General features: G+C 41.6%; 1 protein-coding gene across 1 annotated transcript; it reads left to right on the top strand.

The window, feature by feature from the left end:
- The first annotated feature begins 829 nt into the window (after positions 1-829).
- LOC308532273 (cytochrome c oxidase subunit 6C-like) lies at positions 830-1098 on the top strand. The gene has a single exon (XM_081109630.1). The coding sequence runs from the start codon at positions 853-855 to the stop codon at positions 1048-1050; it is 198 nt and encodes a 65-aa protein (XP_080965756.1). The 5' UTR covers positions 830-852; the 3' UTR covers positions 1051-1098.
- The last annotated feature ends 20028 nt before the right edge of the window (positions 1099-21126 follow it).

Genomic DNA, 21126 nt, shown 5'->3' with positions numbered 1-21126 from the left:
AAAAGAAAGTATGCTCCAGGAGTGCAGGGATTTTATTTTTACCCATTTTGCTCACTACTGTGTACAAGCTCCCAAATGCTGCACATGATCGATAAAAACTTGTTGACTAAATCAGAAAATGAATGTGTGCAGCTACCAGGAAACCACAAATGTGGCCAAACAATTCCTTTACTTCACCTTTTGCGGCAGGGGTGGCGGGGGCGGCGGGGGGGGGGGGGGGGGGATCCATACAAAGATGATCTATTATAGATTGTCTAAGTCAGCAAAAGAAATTGAATTAGGTAGTCCAGAAAACTACTTTAAAATTTTTTTCTCTAAGTGAAAACTTAATTGTGTTTAATTTGTGCCACTGTCTGTTTCCATATCCCAAATGAAGTGAGGTGGAAGTGTGTGCAGAGGATAAGTATAATCTATAGTAAATCGTATCAGAATCTAATGCCCCCACATGAGCATTTCACAGCATAATTAGAAGAATCTGTCAGGTTACCTGAGCTATGGAGGCCTGGGGATTACCCAGTAAGTGTTTGAAGGAGCGCTTGGAAACCCATCTGAGTTGATGACAGAAGGAGGTGGCATAGGTGATCTTCTTGAAGGCTGTGCTCTTCTTCTTCTGTTTCTGATCCGCAAGGGTTGATCTAACTCAACTTTTGTTTTGCTGAAGAAGGTGGAGTTGACTTAACACTCAGCTAGTTTTTCTATGAGTGGCTTATCTCTCTTGGAAGGCTCTTCAGTCTCCTTGGCTTGGAATAAAAGTGGACAGAGGGGTCCTCCAGTTCTCCCTCTGGAAGGACGGACGTTGGTGTTGGGGAGAATATAACTGCTGTGTCTTCCGGTACTTTGCCAGAACCTCAGATGTGCGGCCTTCTGGCCAAGCCTCTGAGATTTCATATTGTTGGAGCCATAATTGTATCCCTGGGGGTTGCAGCTTCCTATAAGTTTGGTGTAGCTGAACCAAGAAAGAAGGCATATGCAGATTTCTACAGAAATTATGATTCCATGAAAGATTTTGAGAAGATGAGGAAGGCTGGTATCTTTCAGAGTACAAAGTGATCTTGGAATGTAAAGAATTTCTTTGGGTTGAATTCCAAGGAAGTTTGTCACTGATCGGTGTTCCTGAACTATGAAACATGAATATTTGAGCTAAGGAATAGTTTCTCTTGATAAATAAACAATGAAAAAAAAAAGTGGACAGAGGGAAACATTAACAAAATAACTGATTTAGCCCATTTTTCTGGAATCCGCTTCTTAAATTCTTCCTTAACACCTGAATTCTAAGTTTGACTATAAACAATTATTAGACCTGTCACTGCTTTACACATTAGAAAAATAAGTTAATGGCCTGACTTGCTGTATCCATACACTGGTAGATACAGCAAACTCACCCACCATTTCCTAGCTATAATATGTGTACCCTGATTCTTTTCAAATAAACTTCTTACCATAGGCAGTTGTAATTCTTAATAGAAAAACCTCTGCCTTTCTTTCCACTGTGTGCAAATGCATAAATTATGAAGTTTCTTATTTGAAGATACTATATAAAAATGAGCATTTTTTAAAATGAAAAAACAGAACTGACACTATCACATAAATGTGCTCTTATATATTAAAAATACGGCACTCACAGACAACAAAATATGTGTTGAGTGATGCTATAGATGAAATACTTATGCCTGCCTCCCTCCCCCATTCATATACTGAAACCCAATCCCCAATGTGATGGTGTTTGAAGGTGGGGCTTTTGAGGAGTGCTTAGGTCATGAAGGTGGAGCCCACATGAATGGGATTAGTGTCCTTATAAAAGAGGCTCCAAGAGGTCCCTCCCGCTTCTCTCTGTGAAGAGGCAATGGTGGTCCACCTATGAACAAGGAAGAGGGACCTCAACAAACACCAAATTGCTGGTGCCTTGATCTTGGACTTCCTGATCCCTAGAACCATGAGAAATAAATGTCTGTTGTTTAAACCACCTGGCCTATGGTAGTCTTGTTACAGCAGCCTGGACTAACTATGGCAACTAGTATCAGATAGCAGCATCAGTAATATAAATTCACAAAGTCACATTTTAGTAACATACCACACTGCTCAACTTCAGTCAATTCAAATGGATGATAATATGTGACTCTAAACAGATGCACATTCCTTCACTATCTTCGATCTCTCTGTTTAATACCACAGCAGAGGAGTCTCCATTAATGACATCCAGGAAGAAGTCGGCAGGTTTATCATAGGGCTCACAGTGGTGACCTACAGAAGAAGGGAACCCAGGTACACAAGCATGATGGTCTTAGGAAATAAAGACTCACTTTCAGGGGGTGAGGGAGATGAGGCTGGGAGAGATGGAATATAATGACTTCTCCCTCTCTTCTGCCTTCACTAATGTACTCTTTCCTTTTATATATTCAGTCACACAAGATCTCAACAATTCTCTGTCTCCTGGCACAAAACCTGCTCCAAATCAACCTGGGTCTCCCAGATAGCATTACTTATCGTAACTCTTGACCCCTGAAACATTCACCACCTAAAAGTATGTTCTGGCTCTTTTCAGTGCTTATTCAAGCAAAGCCAATTAAGGCATAGCAGGACTGTTTGGGACAGTTCCAGGGTTCACCTGGTGTCTGCCAGAATGTGAATACCCACTCCATCTGCTAAATTCAGGTGTAAATCATCATCTAGTATGCTGCTGTAAATTCAATACAGAGAACAAGTCCAGCATTCTCAAGAAGACGTTACTAGTATAGCACACCTGAATTCTTACCTTGACTTTTTGTGTAGTCAAGAAGACAAATGATTTGGGGGGAAGGGCGGTATTAGGCCTTTCCAAAAATGTTCAACTGACAAGATAACTGGCTATGAGGTCAATATATTTATTAAACTATTAGGAAAAAGCCCGGCTGGTGTGGGTCAGTGGTTGAGTGTGAACCTATGAACCAGGAGGTCACTGTTCGATTCCCATTCAGGGCACATGCCCAGGTTGCGAGCTCAATGCCGTTGCGGGGGTGTGCAAGAGGCAGCAGATCAATGGCTCTTTCTCATCATTGTTTCTATGCCTCTCTCCATCTCTCATCCTCTCTCAGAAATCTAAGTTCCTACCCATTGCCAGAACTTCAGGGTACTGCCAAACAGTAATAAACTATTAGGAATGTTTCTCTCTCCCCCCTCCCTTCCTCTCTTAAATCAATAAAAATATATATTTTAAAAGATATTCTTAATTGTTTTAGTTGATAATAGTAATGTAGGCAAATGGCCTTTTAAAAAAAGATGCATAATGAATATTTAGGGAGCAATAAATTATTAATAACTTTCCTTAAAATATTTCAGAAATAAAAAGCTGAAGATGTTAACAACAGGGAAATCAAGTTTCTAGCAATCACACCAGCATATTATACTACAACCATGTCATAACTATAGAAATCAGACTATTCTCTCTAAGTTTCTGTTGTGTTTACAATTTCATAACAGGTAAAATATTTTTAATGTATTGTTTCAATCAATTTGATAAATTTATTCTAAGGAAGAGAACAACTGCCTTCAACTTATTTTGCCTAGAAATCCAGGCAAGGGACTCAAGCAATGGCAGCCTGTAGGTAAAGACAGGAAAGCACCTTAGTGGAAAGAGAGAATCACATGAACAGAGCCCCAACAAAATGGGCCCAATCACTCATAACATGAAAATAAGTATACATGGGAGCAGCTCAGACTTATTCTTCCAAAATACACTTTACATAGGAGACTGAAAGCATCATGTGAAGTAGCAGCCAGCAGAATACCCCACCTTCATGACCTCTAAGTAAAGAATAGCACAGGGGGACTGAGATAGAGCCATAACAACCTGAAAAGCTCATCTTCACCCAAAGCATTGATGTCTTCCAACCAATCTTCCTGTCTACTCATCAACTGTAAATCATTCCCTTACTCATCTCATTCCTCCTTCCTGATCCTGCATAACCCACATAGGGAGCTACTTTTGTCTCTTTTGGCCACAGATGTTAAAATCCATAGGAGCCCAGCACATGACAGTCTGTAAGAAACCCTGGCAGAAGGAAGGGAGAAAGGATGAGAGCGGGGAGGGATGGGAGATAGAGTGGCCTAAGAAAGGCTTTAGGAAAACAAGTTGGCTGCTACACCAATTAGAAATAAATACTAATTTGACTGAAAATAATTTTTAAAGCCAAATTAAAGCAAAGTGAAGCATGTGGAGCAAGAACCCCGAGATTTTCATCATTTATGAGTTCTAGAAATATACCTCCAAAGGTTAATTTGCATATTACCTTTTTATTAGTATAGATTACTTACAGGAAAAACAAATGTTTTCAATTTAAAAAAAAATGTTAAGAGGTAGAAAAAGACTTGTGGAAAATAGGTATAGCCTGACTGGAAAGAAAAATTAGTTACACTCCTACTTATATCATGTTCACATAATGCATCAGTCATTTCTATTAGACTTTACCTCCCTCTTTGTGTGAAGGTGATGGAAGTACTGGGTAGAGAAGTAGCAACAGCCAGCACCCGATATCACAGGCTGCAAAGGAAGATGGGAGGAAGAGCAGAGACAGCTGGATGATGGGTGGCATGATTGCTTTTATTAAGAAATAAGAAAATAGGTTGAGCAAATCAGTAAATATATTTAAATAACTAGAACCAGGTTTTTTACTTTTTGAGAAGATGCTTTACAAACATGGAAATGTGGAAATAATCCTGGGGTATTAGATCAGAATTGGAGGTCATGGGTTTTGCCCTATATATACAAACAGATATAAAAAGGTTTAGATGTGTGTATACATGTATATGTACATATGTTCCCTAGGTCTGTCTGCTGAGAAGGCCTAGGAGCTATGCCATCCCAATACCAATGAACACTCCAAATATCCAGATCTCAGTTAGTAAATATAAAACTCCACGAAAAGGAAGATCAGCTTATGCCAGGTCTGAGACAGGCAAGTAGACAGTGAGTCTGGAACTTCTGCTGTGCCAACAAAATACTCAAAATATGAGAGAATGAGTTTAAAAAACAAAAAACAGAACAGACCTACTTTTAAAGATCTCCCACTGACCAAATGAAGAACAATAGGCGTATCAAGATTAATCATGATGATAACGCATTACTCTTGAATGGTACTAAGTGTAATATGAACCCATGAGTCTATACTGATATACATAAATGAATAAAGAGATGATGACTGGAGTTTGTCCTTTCAGTAGAATGCAAACTAGTCCATATGGAAGAGATGGATGAAAACAGAAAATCACCTCTTGGTAGCTACCATCGTGACAGTTACTGCTGATTCAGGCAGGAGACATGAATGAGGGCTTAGGTGGTGAAATAAGGCTTTAGAATAATGTCATGGTAACTCTGCTTATAATATTTATTAATGACATAGGGGGAAACAGTGACATTATGGTAAAGGCTGGCAGACAACACCATGACCAACATCACCTGGAGAGAGACAGGAAAATATCAGGTTGCATGAGATTAAGGAGACATGATGTGATGGTCAATCAACTATGTGAAGCCCATGGTGGCCAACAGCCCCTTAGGACCCATCACTGCAGCTATTATGATGCTGTGCATCCTCTGGGCTGCTCCCAGACAATGACTGACTGGTTACACAGGAGAGGTTCCTAGTTGTAAAAAAAGGACTCTGGAGGAGTTAGGGATAATAGAGTGCCATGTGGGCAGCTCTCAGATGGTTCAGAAAAATGCTAATGACAATTGGTTGTCACAAGAGACAACATACTAGCACATGAAGTGAAATGTTAACAAGTGGGTAAAAGGGTATGTTTGCACAAGTTTGAAATTATTTCCAAATAAATTATTAACTTAAGAAATCTCCAAGTAGATAATGAATTTCCCTGAAGATTATAGGATATCCACACAACTACTGGAATGGTCCATTTTTTCCATAGATCTTTAGCTTTGGTGAGGAAAAGCTGAAATGGTAGGTATGGACACAAAGCATAACAGAATGATTTTCCATAAGGTAGTAAAATCTGACCTTTTTGGATTTTCATAGTCAGGTTTTGTTGTATCTTCTTTTCTCACAGAGGATATCAGGTTCTAGTTACTTAGTTCTAAAAATGAGGAAAAATAAAAATCAAGCTTCTCATCAGCTTTTTTGGAATGTAATTACTGCTTTGAATGGTAGTGGTGCTATCAAACATGAGTCAAGAATAAAACAAATGAGAGCTACCTTTTTCCCATGACAGAAATGCTCCTTAGTAGAACCTAGTGATAAGAAAAAAAAATGCTACATTGAATAAAAGGGCTGAGCTTTCTCATAATGCCTAAACTAGAAATACGAGTAAGCAAGAAACTCTGATGACCTCTGAGACTTCTTATTGGGGTGATCATTTGGTAGGTGATAAATGTCTAATCACTATGTTATACATCTGAAACTAATATAATAGTGTATGTTAACTACAACTGAAAAATTAAAAAATTATTTGGTACGGTTTTTATGAACACAACAATGCACATAAAGATAACTCATAGATTGCTGGAATGCATACTACTGAACCATAAAATCATTATGAAACCTTGAGCATATGACACTTTTAGTGTACCAAGTTATTAATCTACTAGCTTTAAACTATAAGAAAGATAAATGTCCACTCACCCAGTATGCATTTGAAATTCATTCAATCTACACATATTACAAATTATTCGTTACCTACCACTTAGCACAACATTTTCTTGACTGTTATGTTCCACAAAATCCTTGTCAGCTTTCAAAAAAGTCAGTCACTTCTATCTAGGCATGTAGCAAAGGATAAAAGCTTTGTGACTACCTACCTCTCCTTATTTTCCTGGTCAGGGTTTCTTAACCAATACAACAAAGCAACAAGGAAGCAGGCATGACAGTATGTGCTGCTGCGTGAAGAAAGTTCTATCAACTCCACACAGCCCCTACCTCACCACCACCCAACCAATCCCAGGTCCCTGCTCTTTCTTCCCCACCCACATGCAAAACTTTTCGCCCCTTCCTGTCATGTCCTAGCCTCCTGGGAGCAGTTGGCTGCCACTAACAGAAAAGACCACAATCCCATAGAACGCATCAGGAAAGCATGAGAAGCATCTGATTCTATACAGGTTGGAGGCCATACCTGGCCCATAGAGCTCTTATAACCACTCCTCCAGTCTCAGAGAGCTAGAGAAAGTTCTTATTTTATGCAGGAATAATCATTTCCCCTATCAAACAAACACACTAACTAAACAAAACACATAGGCCATGGTGTCCGAGAAACCTAGATGCAGTGCCCACTCCACAGAGAGGAAGAATCGGGCTCAATGCTCTAGAAATCAGAAAAACACGAACAATCCTCATGGCTGGCACCTGTGAAAGAATAGAGACATGTGGTCCCAAGGAGGTTCCTTTCTCCGTTCCCTCCTCACTCTCCTGCCCACTCTGCCACCACATGATAAATTCATTCATGGAAGAAGAGAATGAAAATCATAGTTTAGTATTGATTTAGACCCTAAATTCTGTCATGCTGGACCTCCACTGTGTAACGTAAGCTAAGCTTTCACAGTATATTGTCTTTTCAACCTCCTGACTCTTGCACCGAGAACAGTGGTTCTCAACCTTCCTCATCCCGCAATCCTTTAATATAGTTCCTCATGTTGTGGTGACCCCCAACCATAAAATTATTTTCATTGCTACTTCATAACTGTAATTTTGCTACTTATATGAATCGTAATATAAATATCTGATATGCAGGATGTATCTTCATTGTTACAAATTGAACATAATTAAAGCATAGTGATTAATCACAAAAACAATATGTAATTATATATGTGAAAGGGTTGTTTGACCCCCAAAGGGGTCGCAACCCACAGGTGGAAAACCTCTGTTCTAGAACATAAAGGGCATAAGTACCTGAAGTGTCTGGCTCATAAACTACAGTGACAGATCTTTTCTTTCACAGATTAGAATATTGAAGACAGAGATTACAGTTCTATCCCCACAGTCAGGAAGCTGTAAGTCACACAGCCAGGCCTCTTCCCACTAAACCACAAGGCTTACCCAGGAAAAGCTAAATGGCACATTAATTATCAGTTTCTCAAACAAAAGTTGATGCACATGATACAATCACTTTAAAAACAGTTTGGCCATTCTTTTAAAAATTAAGCTTATACCCAACATGTGATCCAACCATTTCATTCCCAGTTGAACCCAAAGAAATGCAAGTTTGTGTCTATGTATCTGTACAGACATGTATATAAATAAAATGTCATAGCACCTGTGCTTGCATTAGGCTAAACCTGTGGAGCTCACTGCTGTCAATAAAGCTGTTTAAACAAAAGTTCATGCACATACTTAACATTTATCAGTATTTCTTTCTCAACTGTCTTTGGACCAAGTAGAAATCCACTCTGCACTTTCACTCGATAGCAGATGTTATGGAAACTTAACACGGCTCCCTCAGTAAACATCTTCAGGTCTTTGGGGATGGTCCCCAGGAGGCCATCGGTGTTTCTTTGTGACATTGGGATTAAAACTTGGTCCTTATCGGAAGACATCTGGAGAGCATCTGCCTTTCTGTAGAGGAAAAAGCAAAGGTAAGTTGAGAGTCAGATAAATGAGGTTGTAGTAAACACCACAGTTATAAAATAAATAAGTCCTGGAAATGTAATGTACAGCATATTAATTATAGTTTAAAATACTGTATTATATATTTGAAAGTTGCTACAAATAGACCTTAAAAGTTCTTATCATGAGAAGAAAAAACTTGTAACAATGTGTGGTGATGGCTATTAACTAGTCTTATTGTGGTGATCATTTCATGATATGTACAATTATTGAATCGTTATGTTTTACACCAGAAACTAAAGGCTTTAGGAAATTATATGTCAATTATACCTCAATGAAAAACAGTAAAAATAATAGAGATCTAAATCTTTAAAAAAAAAAGAATGTAAAATAACTCATTAGTCATTTTTATACTGATTACATGTTTGAGTAAACATATTTTGGATTTATTGGGTTCAAAAAGATATATTATTAACTTTTTAAAAGTTAATTTTAAACTCCCCTGTAATAAATAGCTCCTTTCCCAACAAACAACCCATACCACTGTGATAAAACTCCTATCATGGGACTCCTATCATGAAAAAACTCCTAACACGGAACACCACATCATGAAATATGGAACTCCTCTCATAGGGGCAGACACAACTCTGAACACATAAACCCCAATTAGATATCAATTAAATATCTCATAAGTAAGTAGGAAGAGCATGAAAATTTCTCAAAACAGGAAAAAGACTTAAGGAGCCAAAATACTGGAAAGGAGGAAACTTCATGACAGGAAACCCAGCACACTGCGCCCTTTCCTCTCGAGGCAAATGGCACACACGAGGCAAAACTCAGAAAAAGCAGCAGAAAGGAGCTGACGGAAGCTTAAAAGCTGAGCATGCATTTCAGCAGTCTCTCAGTGCTGGGGAGACACTTGAAGTCGCAAGCCTACTGTAGAGGGGCAGCCCTGGAAACCCAGAAGGGCAACACCCTGGCAATATGGGCCCAGAAATGGCCCAGCCTCCACAGGATCAAAGTGTTCTGCTCATAATTTATTTGTCTAGTGGAGGAAAATTAAATCCACTCTAAAAGATGTCAACATCCAAATCTTCTAACAAAAATTACCAGGCATTTCAGAAAACAGGGCCTGATGTTAAAAAAAATAGAAATAAAATCACAGATACTATAGATTAGAGTACTCAGACATTGGCATTAAAATAACTGACTAATATATTTAAGAGAATAAATGAAAAGATAGACTATCACCAAGCAACCAGAATCTATATTTAAAAATCAATTGTGCCCAGCCCGTGTGGCTCAGTGGTTGAGTGTCAACCCATGAACAAAGAGGTCACTGGTCCAATTCCTGGTCCTGCCTGGCTGCAGGCTCGATCCCCAGCAATGGTGTGCAGGGGGCAGCCAATCAATGACTCTCTGTCATCATTGATGTTTCTATCTATCCTCCTCCCTTCCTCTCTCTCTAAAAATCAATAAAGGGGAAAAAAATTTTAATAAAAATCAATCAAGTTTAATAGCAGTTTAGATGTAGATTAGCAAAGAGAATTAGTGTTAGGCTGGTATGTAGAAAACATCCAAATGAAAGCGTGGATAAAAATTATCACCTTGGAAAAAGACAAAATCCCATACTGAAAAGGATGACAACTACATTTTAAGAAGCCTAATAAACATATGGGAAGGGGGGAAAAATGTCTAGCATACATGTAACTGAAGACCTAAATGGGGCTGGGGGTGGTAAATGGGGCAGAATCAATATTTGAAAAAGGCCCTAGCCAGTTTGGCTCAAGGTATAGAGTGTCAACCTGTGGACTGAAGGGTCCGGGTTCGATTCCAGTCAAGGGCACATGCCTAGGTTGGAGGCTTGATCCCCAGTAGGGGGCATGCAGGAGGCAGCCAATTAATGATTCTCTCTCCTTCTTCCTGCCTCTCTAAAATCAATAAAAATAAAAATATTTGAAAAAGGACTGGCCAAGCTTTTTCTAAAACTTGGTATGAAGATATCAAGCCACAGACTGAAGAAGTTCTAAGAATGACAAAGTAGGATAAATGCAAGAAAATCACACCTGAGCATATCATAATAAAGCTGCCAAAAAAACCCAAACTAATTTCTCAGCAATCATTTCTGTACCCCAAAACTGCTCTAGTGTTATCACATTTACAACACTGTATTAAATGTTGAAAACTGGAAAAGTAGAAAACCCCATAAATATTAGCACCCAGGGAATTAAAAGTAAATAGCTTAATTTTAAGCTATACACACAATGAATGGTAACAATTAGCCAGGGGGCTTGGTTGCCCCCAGCAATGGAGGAAGCCAAGCTTCCCGCCTGCCCTGGCCCGCCCTGAGCTCTACTCAAGCCTACAAAGTTTCAATTATAGAAGTTAAATAAATCCCAGATACCGGCTTCCAGCCCGTAGGCATGGCCAGCCTGAAAACGGCCCTCAGCTCCTCACCCAGGCTGGCCAGGCACCCCAGTGGCAACCCCCACCCTGATCCGGGACACCCTTCAGGGCAAACCAGCCGGCCCCCACCCATGCACCAGGCCTCTATCTATACCAATAAAAGGGTAATGTGCTAATTAGACTGGGAGACCTTCCAGGAGACCTTCCAGAGGTTCTTCTGGACAAAGCCATGGTGGCGAGGCCGAGGTAGAGGCAGTTAGAGGCCAAGAGGGGAGGGCAGTTGAGGGCAAGCACACTGGCACAGGGGGCAGCTGGGGGTGATCAGGCTGGCAGGGGGGCATTTGGGGGTGAGCAGGCTGGCAGGCAGAGTGGTTAGGAGCAATCAGGCAGGCAGGCAGGTGACTGGTTAGGAGCCAGCAGTCCCGGATTGTGAGAGGGATGTCCAACTGCCAGTTTAGGCCCAATCCCTGTAAACCAGCAGTAGGACATCCTTCAAGGGGTCCCAGATTGGAGAGGGTACAGGCTGGGCTGAGGGACACCCCCCCACACACACACACACACACACAAATCTTGTGCACCGGGCCACTGATCTATAATAATAAAAGGCCGGGCATCATGACCAGAACGACCAATTGACCAGTTGCTATGAAGTGCATTGACCACCTCTCAGTCCCTCCCCCCAGCCTGCAGGCTCCCATCGCTGGATGGCCAACAGGGAACCACGGGGAACCGGGCTGGGTGGCAGCAAAGCAGGACTGGGGACTGGACTCGCAGGGCAGCGGCAGCAGCGTGGAGGGTCGCGGGGTGGTGGTGAGCAGCCAGCGTCGCCAGACTGGAGGCGCCTGTTTAGTCAGTTTCAAAAGTCCAAGGAGCCGTCACGGCAAGCAGCCTGGGAATTCAAACTGCGAAATGTTGGGCCACAAAGGATGATATTAAAATTTGTATATGTCCTCAGGATAGAAAAGAGGAATTTCCAGGACTTCTTGATAGGGGCATTCTTGAACTGTGGTACAGAAACCCATGGGTGAAGCCCGAATCCTGCTACAATTAGGTTAAAACAACATGGAAATGTAATGATTGATAAGATTATAAAAATGGGAATGTTCAGATAGGGTTTGCTTTTTTAGTGCTATGTCTGCACATGCACTTGGCTGTGAGGGAGGGAATCAGGCAGCTACTGCGGCTGTGAAGGCCTGCTCTTGCACGAATTTCATGCATCAGGCCTCTAGTTTACATATAAATGTGCAGGACTCAGCCTCATATTTCTTATTTATATCACTGGCTGGTGTGTTGTGGAGAAGGACAGGAAGAGTTTCTGAGTTTTTATTTCCCATAACTAAATTGCTCTCAACCAATCAAGGGTAGGAAGTTGTTTCTCTCAGTGGAGTGCTGCTCCCTGAGTGCCCCTCCCCAGCGGTGGGTAACTACTCTCTTAACAGGTCTCAGAAGGCCCCGAATACCTGGTGGGTATTTCGGATACCGGGGTGGCCAAGCCCTTCTGTGTACCGTCCCCACAAGCCAGAGATGGCCCTTCTGACCCAGGAACTGGGGGTGTGCTCTGTTGGGAGTCCTGGGAGACAGGCCGCACTTGGTAGACTATGAGTCCAGACAATACGGCAAAGGTTTCTAGTCGCCGAGAAATGCCCCAGAGAAGGCTGGAAGCCTTTCACTCATTTTCCCAGTGAAAAACCACACTCAAAGGGAAATGAAATAGCTTTCCTCCATCCAGAGCAAGCCCAGACTGTAATTAGACAGAATGGCCACGAGGTGGTACTATGAACTCAATTATCTCAGGCAAAGACAAAAAAACAAAACAAAAACAAATATAAGTAAATTCAAATTCAGGGCATCCCTGCAAAATACACCAGTCAGATGGACATACGCACAGGACCAACACTGAGGAAACAAACTCTCTCCTATTCTGGGCTACCACGTAAGAACACTTTACTGAGAGAATCTTCCTTCCTAGCCCAATGAGAAGCCCTGTGCTCTGCTCAGGTAGGGTTTCCAAGATCCAAGGCTTCTCCCAGCCAGTGTGGCTCAGTGGTTGAGCATCGACCTATGAACCACGAGGTCACAGTTCCTTTCCATTCCCTGTCAGGGCACATGCCTAGGTTTTGGGCTCAATCCCCGTGGGGGGCATGCAGGAGGCAGCCGATCAATGATGATCTCTCATTGATGTTTCTATCTCTCTCTCCCTCTTCCTTCCTCTCTGAAATCAATAAAAATGTATTTTTTTAAAAAAGACCCATGACTTCAAGTTCCGTCACTATATTCAGACACTCTTTACAAGAACACAGACCATAGATATTTTCACACAGACACTAACACACCAGTTTCCAGGACCATCTACTCTTCTCAGCTGGAAGACTAGGAAGTAAGGAGGAAGAAGTGAAGGGGGCACAGTTGGCATCAGTAAGCATAGATTTGCAGGAAGCTTTTGGGGTGATAAAAAGGTTCTAAAATTGGATTGGTAATGGTCACACAACTCTATGAATTTACTACAATTCATTGAGTGGTACAGTTAACATTTTTTGGTAAATGAATTTCAATAAAGCAGCTTTTTAAAAAGCCAATAAGCATGTTTATTCTAAATATAGAGAAGCTTTTATTTATTTATTTATTTATTTATAACATTTAAGAAATTGTAAAAAAACATATTCTGCCCTTTCATGTGCTACCTACCAAAGTTTGAGATATTGGAAGCTTAAGTGTTCACTTGCGCTATTTTCATATGTATCTCAGAATGCATCATCTCTTGTCATCTCTGTTTAATCAGAAAATTATAAAATTATCAGCTATATAAAACAGTACACGAACCTGAAACTATTTTCAACTACTAGTTTATGAATAAGATTTTTCTTGATACTCTACAACTAAAACAAATGCAGAGATAAATTTATTTCAGAGGCTTTTTGCAGCTACAAAAAAAAAACAAAACCCTTTTCACAACATTTTGTGCTCATTAAAAATACTCTATTTTTTATTGACTAAGTTCCTAATAAGTAAATGCTGTAGCATATAAATATTAATAAATATATTTGTGTGTACTTGAATTGTGCCTTTATTTTTAATTTTTAAAAAGGTTTCTGTTGCTAACACAGAAGAAATTTAAACTCTCCTGGACCATAGGTACATGGGGGGGAAAGGTTCTATAGAAAAGTAACCTCACAGGCTGATCTGATCATAAATTCCAAACTGGAGAAGGCATGGTGGGTAGTCACTGCCTAGGAGTATATAACTTTTTTATTTGCCTTGCAAGCCCTGACCATTGTTTTTGTGCATCTAGGTTAACACACCTTTGAAAATAAGAGTAAGCACCCTCAAGAGAGCACATAATCTTGTTAACTATCCTGTTGCCTAATTCCCACATTGCTTTCCCCACCTTCCTATAATATTCCTATTTCCCCCCACCTTCCTGTATTCCCTCCTTAATTTAAATATTACACCTTCCTTTAATATTCCTATTTTTCTCCCACCTTCATGTATTCCCTTCTTAATTTAAAAATGCATGAAAAACTGCAAAACTGTCATTCTCTGAAGCATTTGAGATCCTGCTTCCTGACAATGGTTGAAAGTTTTGGCCCAGATAAACTCTTATAAAAATTCTCTACAGCTTTGAGCATTTTTTAAAATTAAAAACCTAAGATTCATTATCATCGTGATATTATAAATGAAGGGACATTTTAATAGCCCCCATCCCAAAGAAAGTAGGAAGAATATTATCTGAGAATAATGAACTCACAACAGTGTCCTGTTTCTCTTATTTCACTCATTTGCAGCATTTGGAAAGGGGCTCATTTTTCTTATCTGTACAATGGAGTCATGCTATAGAAACTCTGCACACAGGCACTGATCTAGCTGATGTGCTTGGAGCAAAGTAGGGGCTGAGGGGCTGTTGGCCCCCTCCCCTAGTCTTCCTCCTGAGCTGGTTTCCCCCTCACTCAATTCCCTTCTCTCCGCTGACTCTTCTGGGAGCTGAGAGAAAGAGCCAGGGCATCTAATCTCAAAGGATTTGCGGGGGGGGGGGGGGGGGGGGGGGGAGCGGGGGCGGGGGGGAGATGTGCACAGGTTGTGGCCTAGGTAGGAATGACCAAAAGAGACAAAAATTCACTCCTTCTGGGAAAATGCAAGGCCCCTGGGGAAAGGAGCCTGTTTCCATCCTGGTCTTTGACAGCTTTGGACACTCTTACACTGGTACAAAAAGGGTCATTTGAAACAAGCTCACTTTAAAAGGACACCTTATTATTGTTCTCGAAGGCTTCCATGAAGACAGCAAAAGTTTCACTTCAAAAAAAAACGTTTAAAAAACCCGAGATTTCCATTTCCTCCTTTGCCCAACATTTCATAGAAACACGGAGTGCTCTTTCCTCTTCCTCTTTCCTGTTGGCTGGAATCCAAACGCGTTGACTGGAGTTCCTGCCACTGCCGTGGACTAAGGGGACTCATTAGAGAATGGAAGCCTCACAGGTCAAAGCAACAAGATGGAAGGACTGTGGGCTCTTGAAACCTTGGGCCTTCCTTTGGGTTTCTTGAATACGAGAGATAAATGTTTATATTGTAGATGCCACTGTCCTTCAATTAAGGTAAATCCTAACGAATATACTGAGGTCAGAGTGGTGCAGCTAGAGGCTCTGAGACAGGAAGCACTTAGCATCTTACCTGTGTCTGGGAGGGAGAATGGTAGTTGATGGGATGATGGCTAACAAGGAATGAGATGGTGTAGGCAGCTCATTAGTACTTGGAGTTGTTATTTATTCAATTTAATTTATTTATTTGGGGATTAAATGAAAGTTCTTAGCACTGTGTCTACTACCAAGGGAAGAACACTCACCACTTGGTAACTATTGTTATTATCTAACTGGTAACACAATCTGTGCCTTTCCCTCACCTTAATGGTACTTGTGATAGGGACAGAAATACAACATTGGGAACCAGCTAATTGTAAGAAATATTAATCATGCTCTGTTAATCGTGATTGTTTTATTCTGATTAAAGACGGCACATTCTAACCTGGCTGGCAGCACAGCTACACTCCGGGCCTGGGAGCTCACCTGGAAATGCAGCCCATCCTCCCCATCAGGGAGCTCCTATTAGCATGGAAAATTAACAACCTTATTGCAGAAACCAGACCTGCCGCCCTTTGAAGACCCCCAGCCCTTGCGTACTCACAGGCTTTTGCAAACCTCCAAACCTGTGAACTGCCCATTTGGCAAACCTTTTTGCCTACTTCCCCATGTAATATTTGTCCTTCTACCCAATATAAGCACCTGGCTTATGGTGGGGTGCAGAGCAGATTTTTGTAGATGACCTGCTGCTCTCATATAGTGCCGGCAGTATTGGGAATAAACGCTCCTATATTCAACCCTGTCTCTGCTTAATTGGCTCAAGCAGTGACAGGTAGCACGGACCCATTGATTGTCCAGTTACACTTTGAACTTTTATTTAGATATAAGAAGCCATAGGAGGGTTTTGAGAATGAAGTGACCTGGTTTACATTTTATTTTTTTCAAATGATAAGAGAAAGTTTATTTAGAATGTTGCTGAGGTAGTAGAAGTGAGCCAGCTGGGCTGCGATGGCTCAGGAAACGAGTTCCAGAAGCAGAAGCTGGTGTGTGTGTGTGTGCGCGCGCGTGTGTGTGTGTGTGTGTATTAGAGGCCCAGTGCATGACATTCATGCACTGGGGGAGGGGAGGTCTCCTCAGCCCAGCCCAGGACCCCTCAAGGGATGTCTGTCTGCCAGCTTAGGCCCACTCCCTGGAAGGCAGACATCCCCCAAGAGGTCCTTAGCACTGCCGTGGAGGCAGGAGAGGCTCCCGCCATTGCTGCTACCCTTGCCAGCTATAAGCCCAGCTTCTGGTTGAGCGGTGCTCCCCCTGTGGGAGCACACTGACCACCAGGGGGAGATGCTCTGACCAGTAGGTTAGTTTGCTCCTGGGGTCCAGCCGATCGGGACTCAGTGAGACGGACCGGACATGCCTTGGAGCCCTCCCACAGTCCCTTCCTGGCTGGCCATCCTCCCACATTTCTCGGCCTGGCCTGCACCCTCTTGCAATCCGGGACCCTTTGGGGGATGTTGGAGATCCAGTTTTGGCCAGATCCCGCAGGCCAGGGAATCATGCCGAGGGACCCCACTGATGCATGAATTCGTGTACCAGGCCTCAAGTTTATTTATATTGGCTTACAATACCCTTATGTTACCACCAGATGACAATAAATGAAGTTGAATTGTTTTTGTTTTTTTAAAAATATTTTTTATTGATTTTTTACAGAGAGGAAGGGAGAGGGGTAGAGACTTAAAAACATTGATGAGAGAGAAACATTGATCAGCTGCCTTCTGCACACCCGCTACTGGGGATGTGCCCTCAACCAAGGTACATACATGCCCTTGACCAGAATCGAACCTGGGACCCCTCAGTCCGCAGGCTGATGCTCTATCCACTGAGCCAAACCAGTTAGGGCTGTTTTTGTTATTTTAAAAAAAGAATTTATGATCCGATAACCCCATGAGGATACTTTTCTTAGACCCCTTTTTCATCCATAGTCACCTCTCTGACAAAACAACAAACAGCTGACCAAACTGAAAAACAGTAGCTTCTCTTATAGCTATCAGAAAAGTAAGGATTCGAGGCAACTGGCTACCCCTAAAATTGGAGAGACAGTCAGACAAATACAGAATCACAACTTAATGGACCAATTCTATGGTAGAAAAACCTGAATTGTAATTGACAACTTGCTAGAGGCTCAGAGTGGACAAGTCTGTGAGCTAAAAACTTCAAAGGTCCCCTCTCTGTGACTTTTACCTCCTAGAGTTCTACCAGGAAAGATCAGAGAAAAAATCCCTTTGAGCTTCCTTCAGGGAAAGTAACCATTTTGAAACAAACCAGAGCACTTTGTTCTTAACAAAGCCTGCCCTAGAAAAATTATTTACTAGATCCTAATCTAATTGAGGTTTTATCAGAGCCCAAATGACCCAGGAAAAATGAAATAACCAACTCCAGATAGCCATCTTGTCATATCTAAGACTGGGGGCGGGGGGAGTTGTGCAGGGGATGAGAAGCACTTGTGAAGTTTTAACCTAGGAGCACAGGCTCACTAAAGAGCTAATCATAGGAATACAGAATATAGGAATTCAAAATGCCACCCCTCTCCCCACACCTCACCACCATATAACTAAAGGCCTATTTACCAGAGTTCCTTTTATCAAGTACATGTCTGGCTTTCAACAAAAAATTAAAAGGTATACAAAAGGGCAAAAACACAGTTTAAAGAGACAGAACAAGCATTAGAACTAGACTCAGATATGACAGGATTGTTGCAATTATCAAACCATGAATTTAAAACAACGATGATTAATGTGCTAAGGGTTCTGGTGGGAAAAGTTGACAAGGTGAAAGAACAGATGGGTAATGTAAATAAAGATGGAAATTCTAGTAATCAAAAAGAAATTTTAGAGAATGTAATGTTAGAGAAATAAAGAATGTCTTTAATAGGCTTATTAGTAGACTGAACACAACTGAGAAAAAAAATCTCTGAACTTGTGAATATGTCAATAGAAACTGAAAGAACAACAAAAAAAGACTAAAAAAGAAGGGAATAATAGCCAAGAAAGATGGTCAACTACAAACATGTATAGTAGATGCATAATGGGAATAGCAACAGGAGAAGAAAGAGAGAAAGGTACAAGAGCAATATTTGAAGCAATAATAACTGAGAATTTCCTCCAAATCAAGGTCAGAGACCAAACCACATGTCTTATTCAGCTTAGACCGCTATAACAAACTACTATAGACTGGGTGGCTTAAAAAGCAAACATTTATTTCTCACAGTTCTGGAGGGAGAAAAGGACAGGACCAAGGTGCCAGCAAATTCCATTCTGGTGAGGGCGTGTGTCCTGGTTTGTAGATGACTGTCTTATTGCTGTATCTTCACATGGCAGGGAGTGTCCTCACATGACAAGCTCTCACATCTTTTTATAAGAGCTCCACCCTCATAATCTAATTGCCTACCAATCTGTTAATACCTGTTAATACCATCACATGTTCATTAGCATTTCAACATATGAATTTGGAGGGCACAATTATTCAGTCTATAAAACCATGGGCCCTAACTGGTTTGGCTCAGTGGATAGAGCGTCGGCCTGCGGACTGAGGGGTCCTGGGTTCGATTCCGGTCAAGGGCATGTACCTTGGTTGCGGGCACAACCCCAGTGGGGGGTGTGCAGGAGGCAGCTGATCGATGTTTCTCTCTCATCGATGTTTCTAGCTCTCTATCCCTCTCCCTTCCTCTCTGTAAAAAAAATCAATAAAATATATTTAAAAAAAAAACAACCATGGGAAGCTCAAAGAACACCAGGCAGAGTAATTACCAAATAAACTATACCTTGGCATATATTCAAACTGTATAAAGTCTAAAATAAAGAAGCCAACCCTAGTTTGTTTGGCTCTGTGGATAGAGCGTCAGCCCTCGGATTGAAGGGTCCTGGGTTTGATTCTGGCCAAGGGCACATACCTTGGTTGCAGGCTTCATCCCCAACCCCCATCAGGGCACATGTGGGAGGCAATCAATCAATTTGTCTCTCTCACATCAATGTTTCTCTCTCTGTCTCTCCCCCTATCTTCCACCCTCTCTAAAAATCAATAGAAAAATATTCTCGGGTGAGGATTAACAAAAAAAATAAATAAATAAAAATAAATAAATAAATAAACATAATAAATATCACATACATTTAAAAATAAATGAAAAAATAAAGAAGCCAAAGAAAAAATAGGATCTTATCTATAGAGGACCAAAGATAAGAATTATATCCAAGTTCCCCGCAGATAACATGCAAACTGGAAGATACTGTAGTGAAATATATTTTTTTAAATATATTTTATTGATATTTTTACAGAGAAGAAGGGAGAGGGATAGTTAGAAACATCGATGAGAGAGATCGATCAGCTGCCTCCTGCACGTCCCCCCAGTGGGGATGTGCCCGCAACCAAGGTACATGCCCTTGACCGGAATCGAACCTGGGACCCTTGAGTCTGCAGGCCGACGCTCTATCCACTGAGCAAAACCGGTTCGGCTGTAGTGAAATATTTAAAGTGTTGAGAGAAAAAAACCCACTAACCTAGGATTCTGTACTGTTCAAAATCACACTTCAAAAGTAAAGAAAAAATAAAGACTTTCTCAGATAAACACACATTGAGAAAATTGCTTGCCACCATGCCTGCTTTGCAAGAAATGTCAAAGTAGTTTTTTAGAATGAAGGAAATTTTTATAGATCAGAAATTTCAGTGTTGGGGCAGAATGCACAGGAGAACAATCAGCCTGCGCTCTGAGGGAGGAAAGTTTAACCTTTGTTTTGCAGATCTGCTAGTCCAGGGGAATTCCAGATCCAAAGCCTGAACTGAACTCGTGGGGAGGCTCTGATCTATATATCTCCTCCTGTGATGGGCCCCTGAGGGTCCCTGCAGCTCTGCCCAAGCCAGCTGTGGCGGGGCCTTGGGAGCATGCTCCATAGCTCTGCCCAAGCCAGCTGTGGCGGGGCCTTGGGAGCATGCTCCATAGCTCTGCCCAAGCCAGCTGTGGCGGGGCCTTGGGAGCATGCTCCATAGTTCTGCCCAAGCCAGCTGTGGAGGGGCCCTGGTGTTAGGCTCTGCAGCTCTGCCTAAGTCAGTCAGAGTGGGGAAGTAAGACTACAGTTTTAACCAGATACTGAACTAGGTTGCAAGCCTCCCCGCCCCAAACCCCACCATTTTCCTTTTCATCAGGGCAACCACTGAGAAAAGTTTTTTTTGTTTTTTTTAAAAAGATATCTTCTTTCCCAGCTGGTATTGCTCAGTGGTTGAACGTCAACCTATGAGCCAGGAAGTCAAGGGACTTTCCTGGGTTGCAGGCTCAATCCCCGTAGGTGGTGTGCAGGAGGCAGTCAATCAATGATTCTCTCGTCATTGATGTTTCTTTCTCTCCCTCACCCTTCCTCTCTGAAATCAATTTAAAAATCCTATATAATAAAAGCTTAATATGCTAAGTGTCGGGTTGTCCAGTTATCCATTTCAACCAATCAAAGTGTAATATGCTAATGATATGCTAAGGCCGCTCAACCACTCGCTATGTTGTGCACTGACCACCAGGCGGCAACAGTCGATCGGTTGACCAGTCGCTATGATGTGCACTGACCACTAGGGGGCAGACAGTTGACCAGTCT

The sequence above is a fragment of the Myotis nattereri genome (assembly GCF_964212035.1).
Source record: "Myotis nattereri genome assembly, chromosome: 1".
Lineage (NCBI taxonomy): Eukaryota > Metazoa > Chordata > Mammalia > Chiroptera > Vespertilionidae > Myotis > Myotis nattereri.
This window is presented reverse-complemented; position numbering and strand designations above follow the sequence as displayed.

Excerpts from the sequence above, each read along its gene's own strand:
- LOC308532273 (XM_081109630.1), top strand. The coding sequence starts at position 853 with ATGTGCGGCCTTCTGGCCAAGCCTCTGAGATTTCATATTGTTGGAGCC.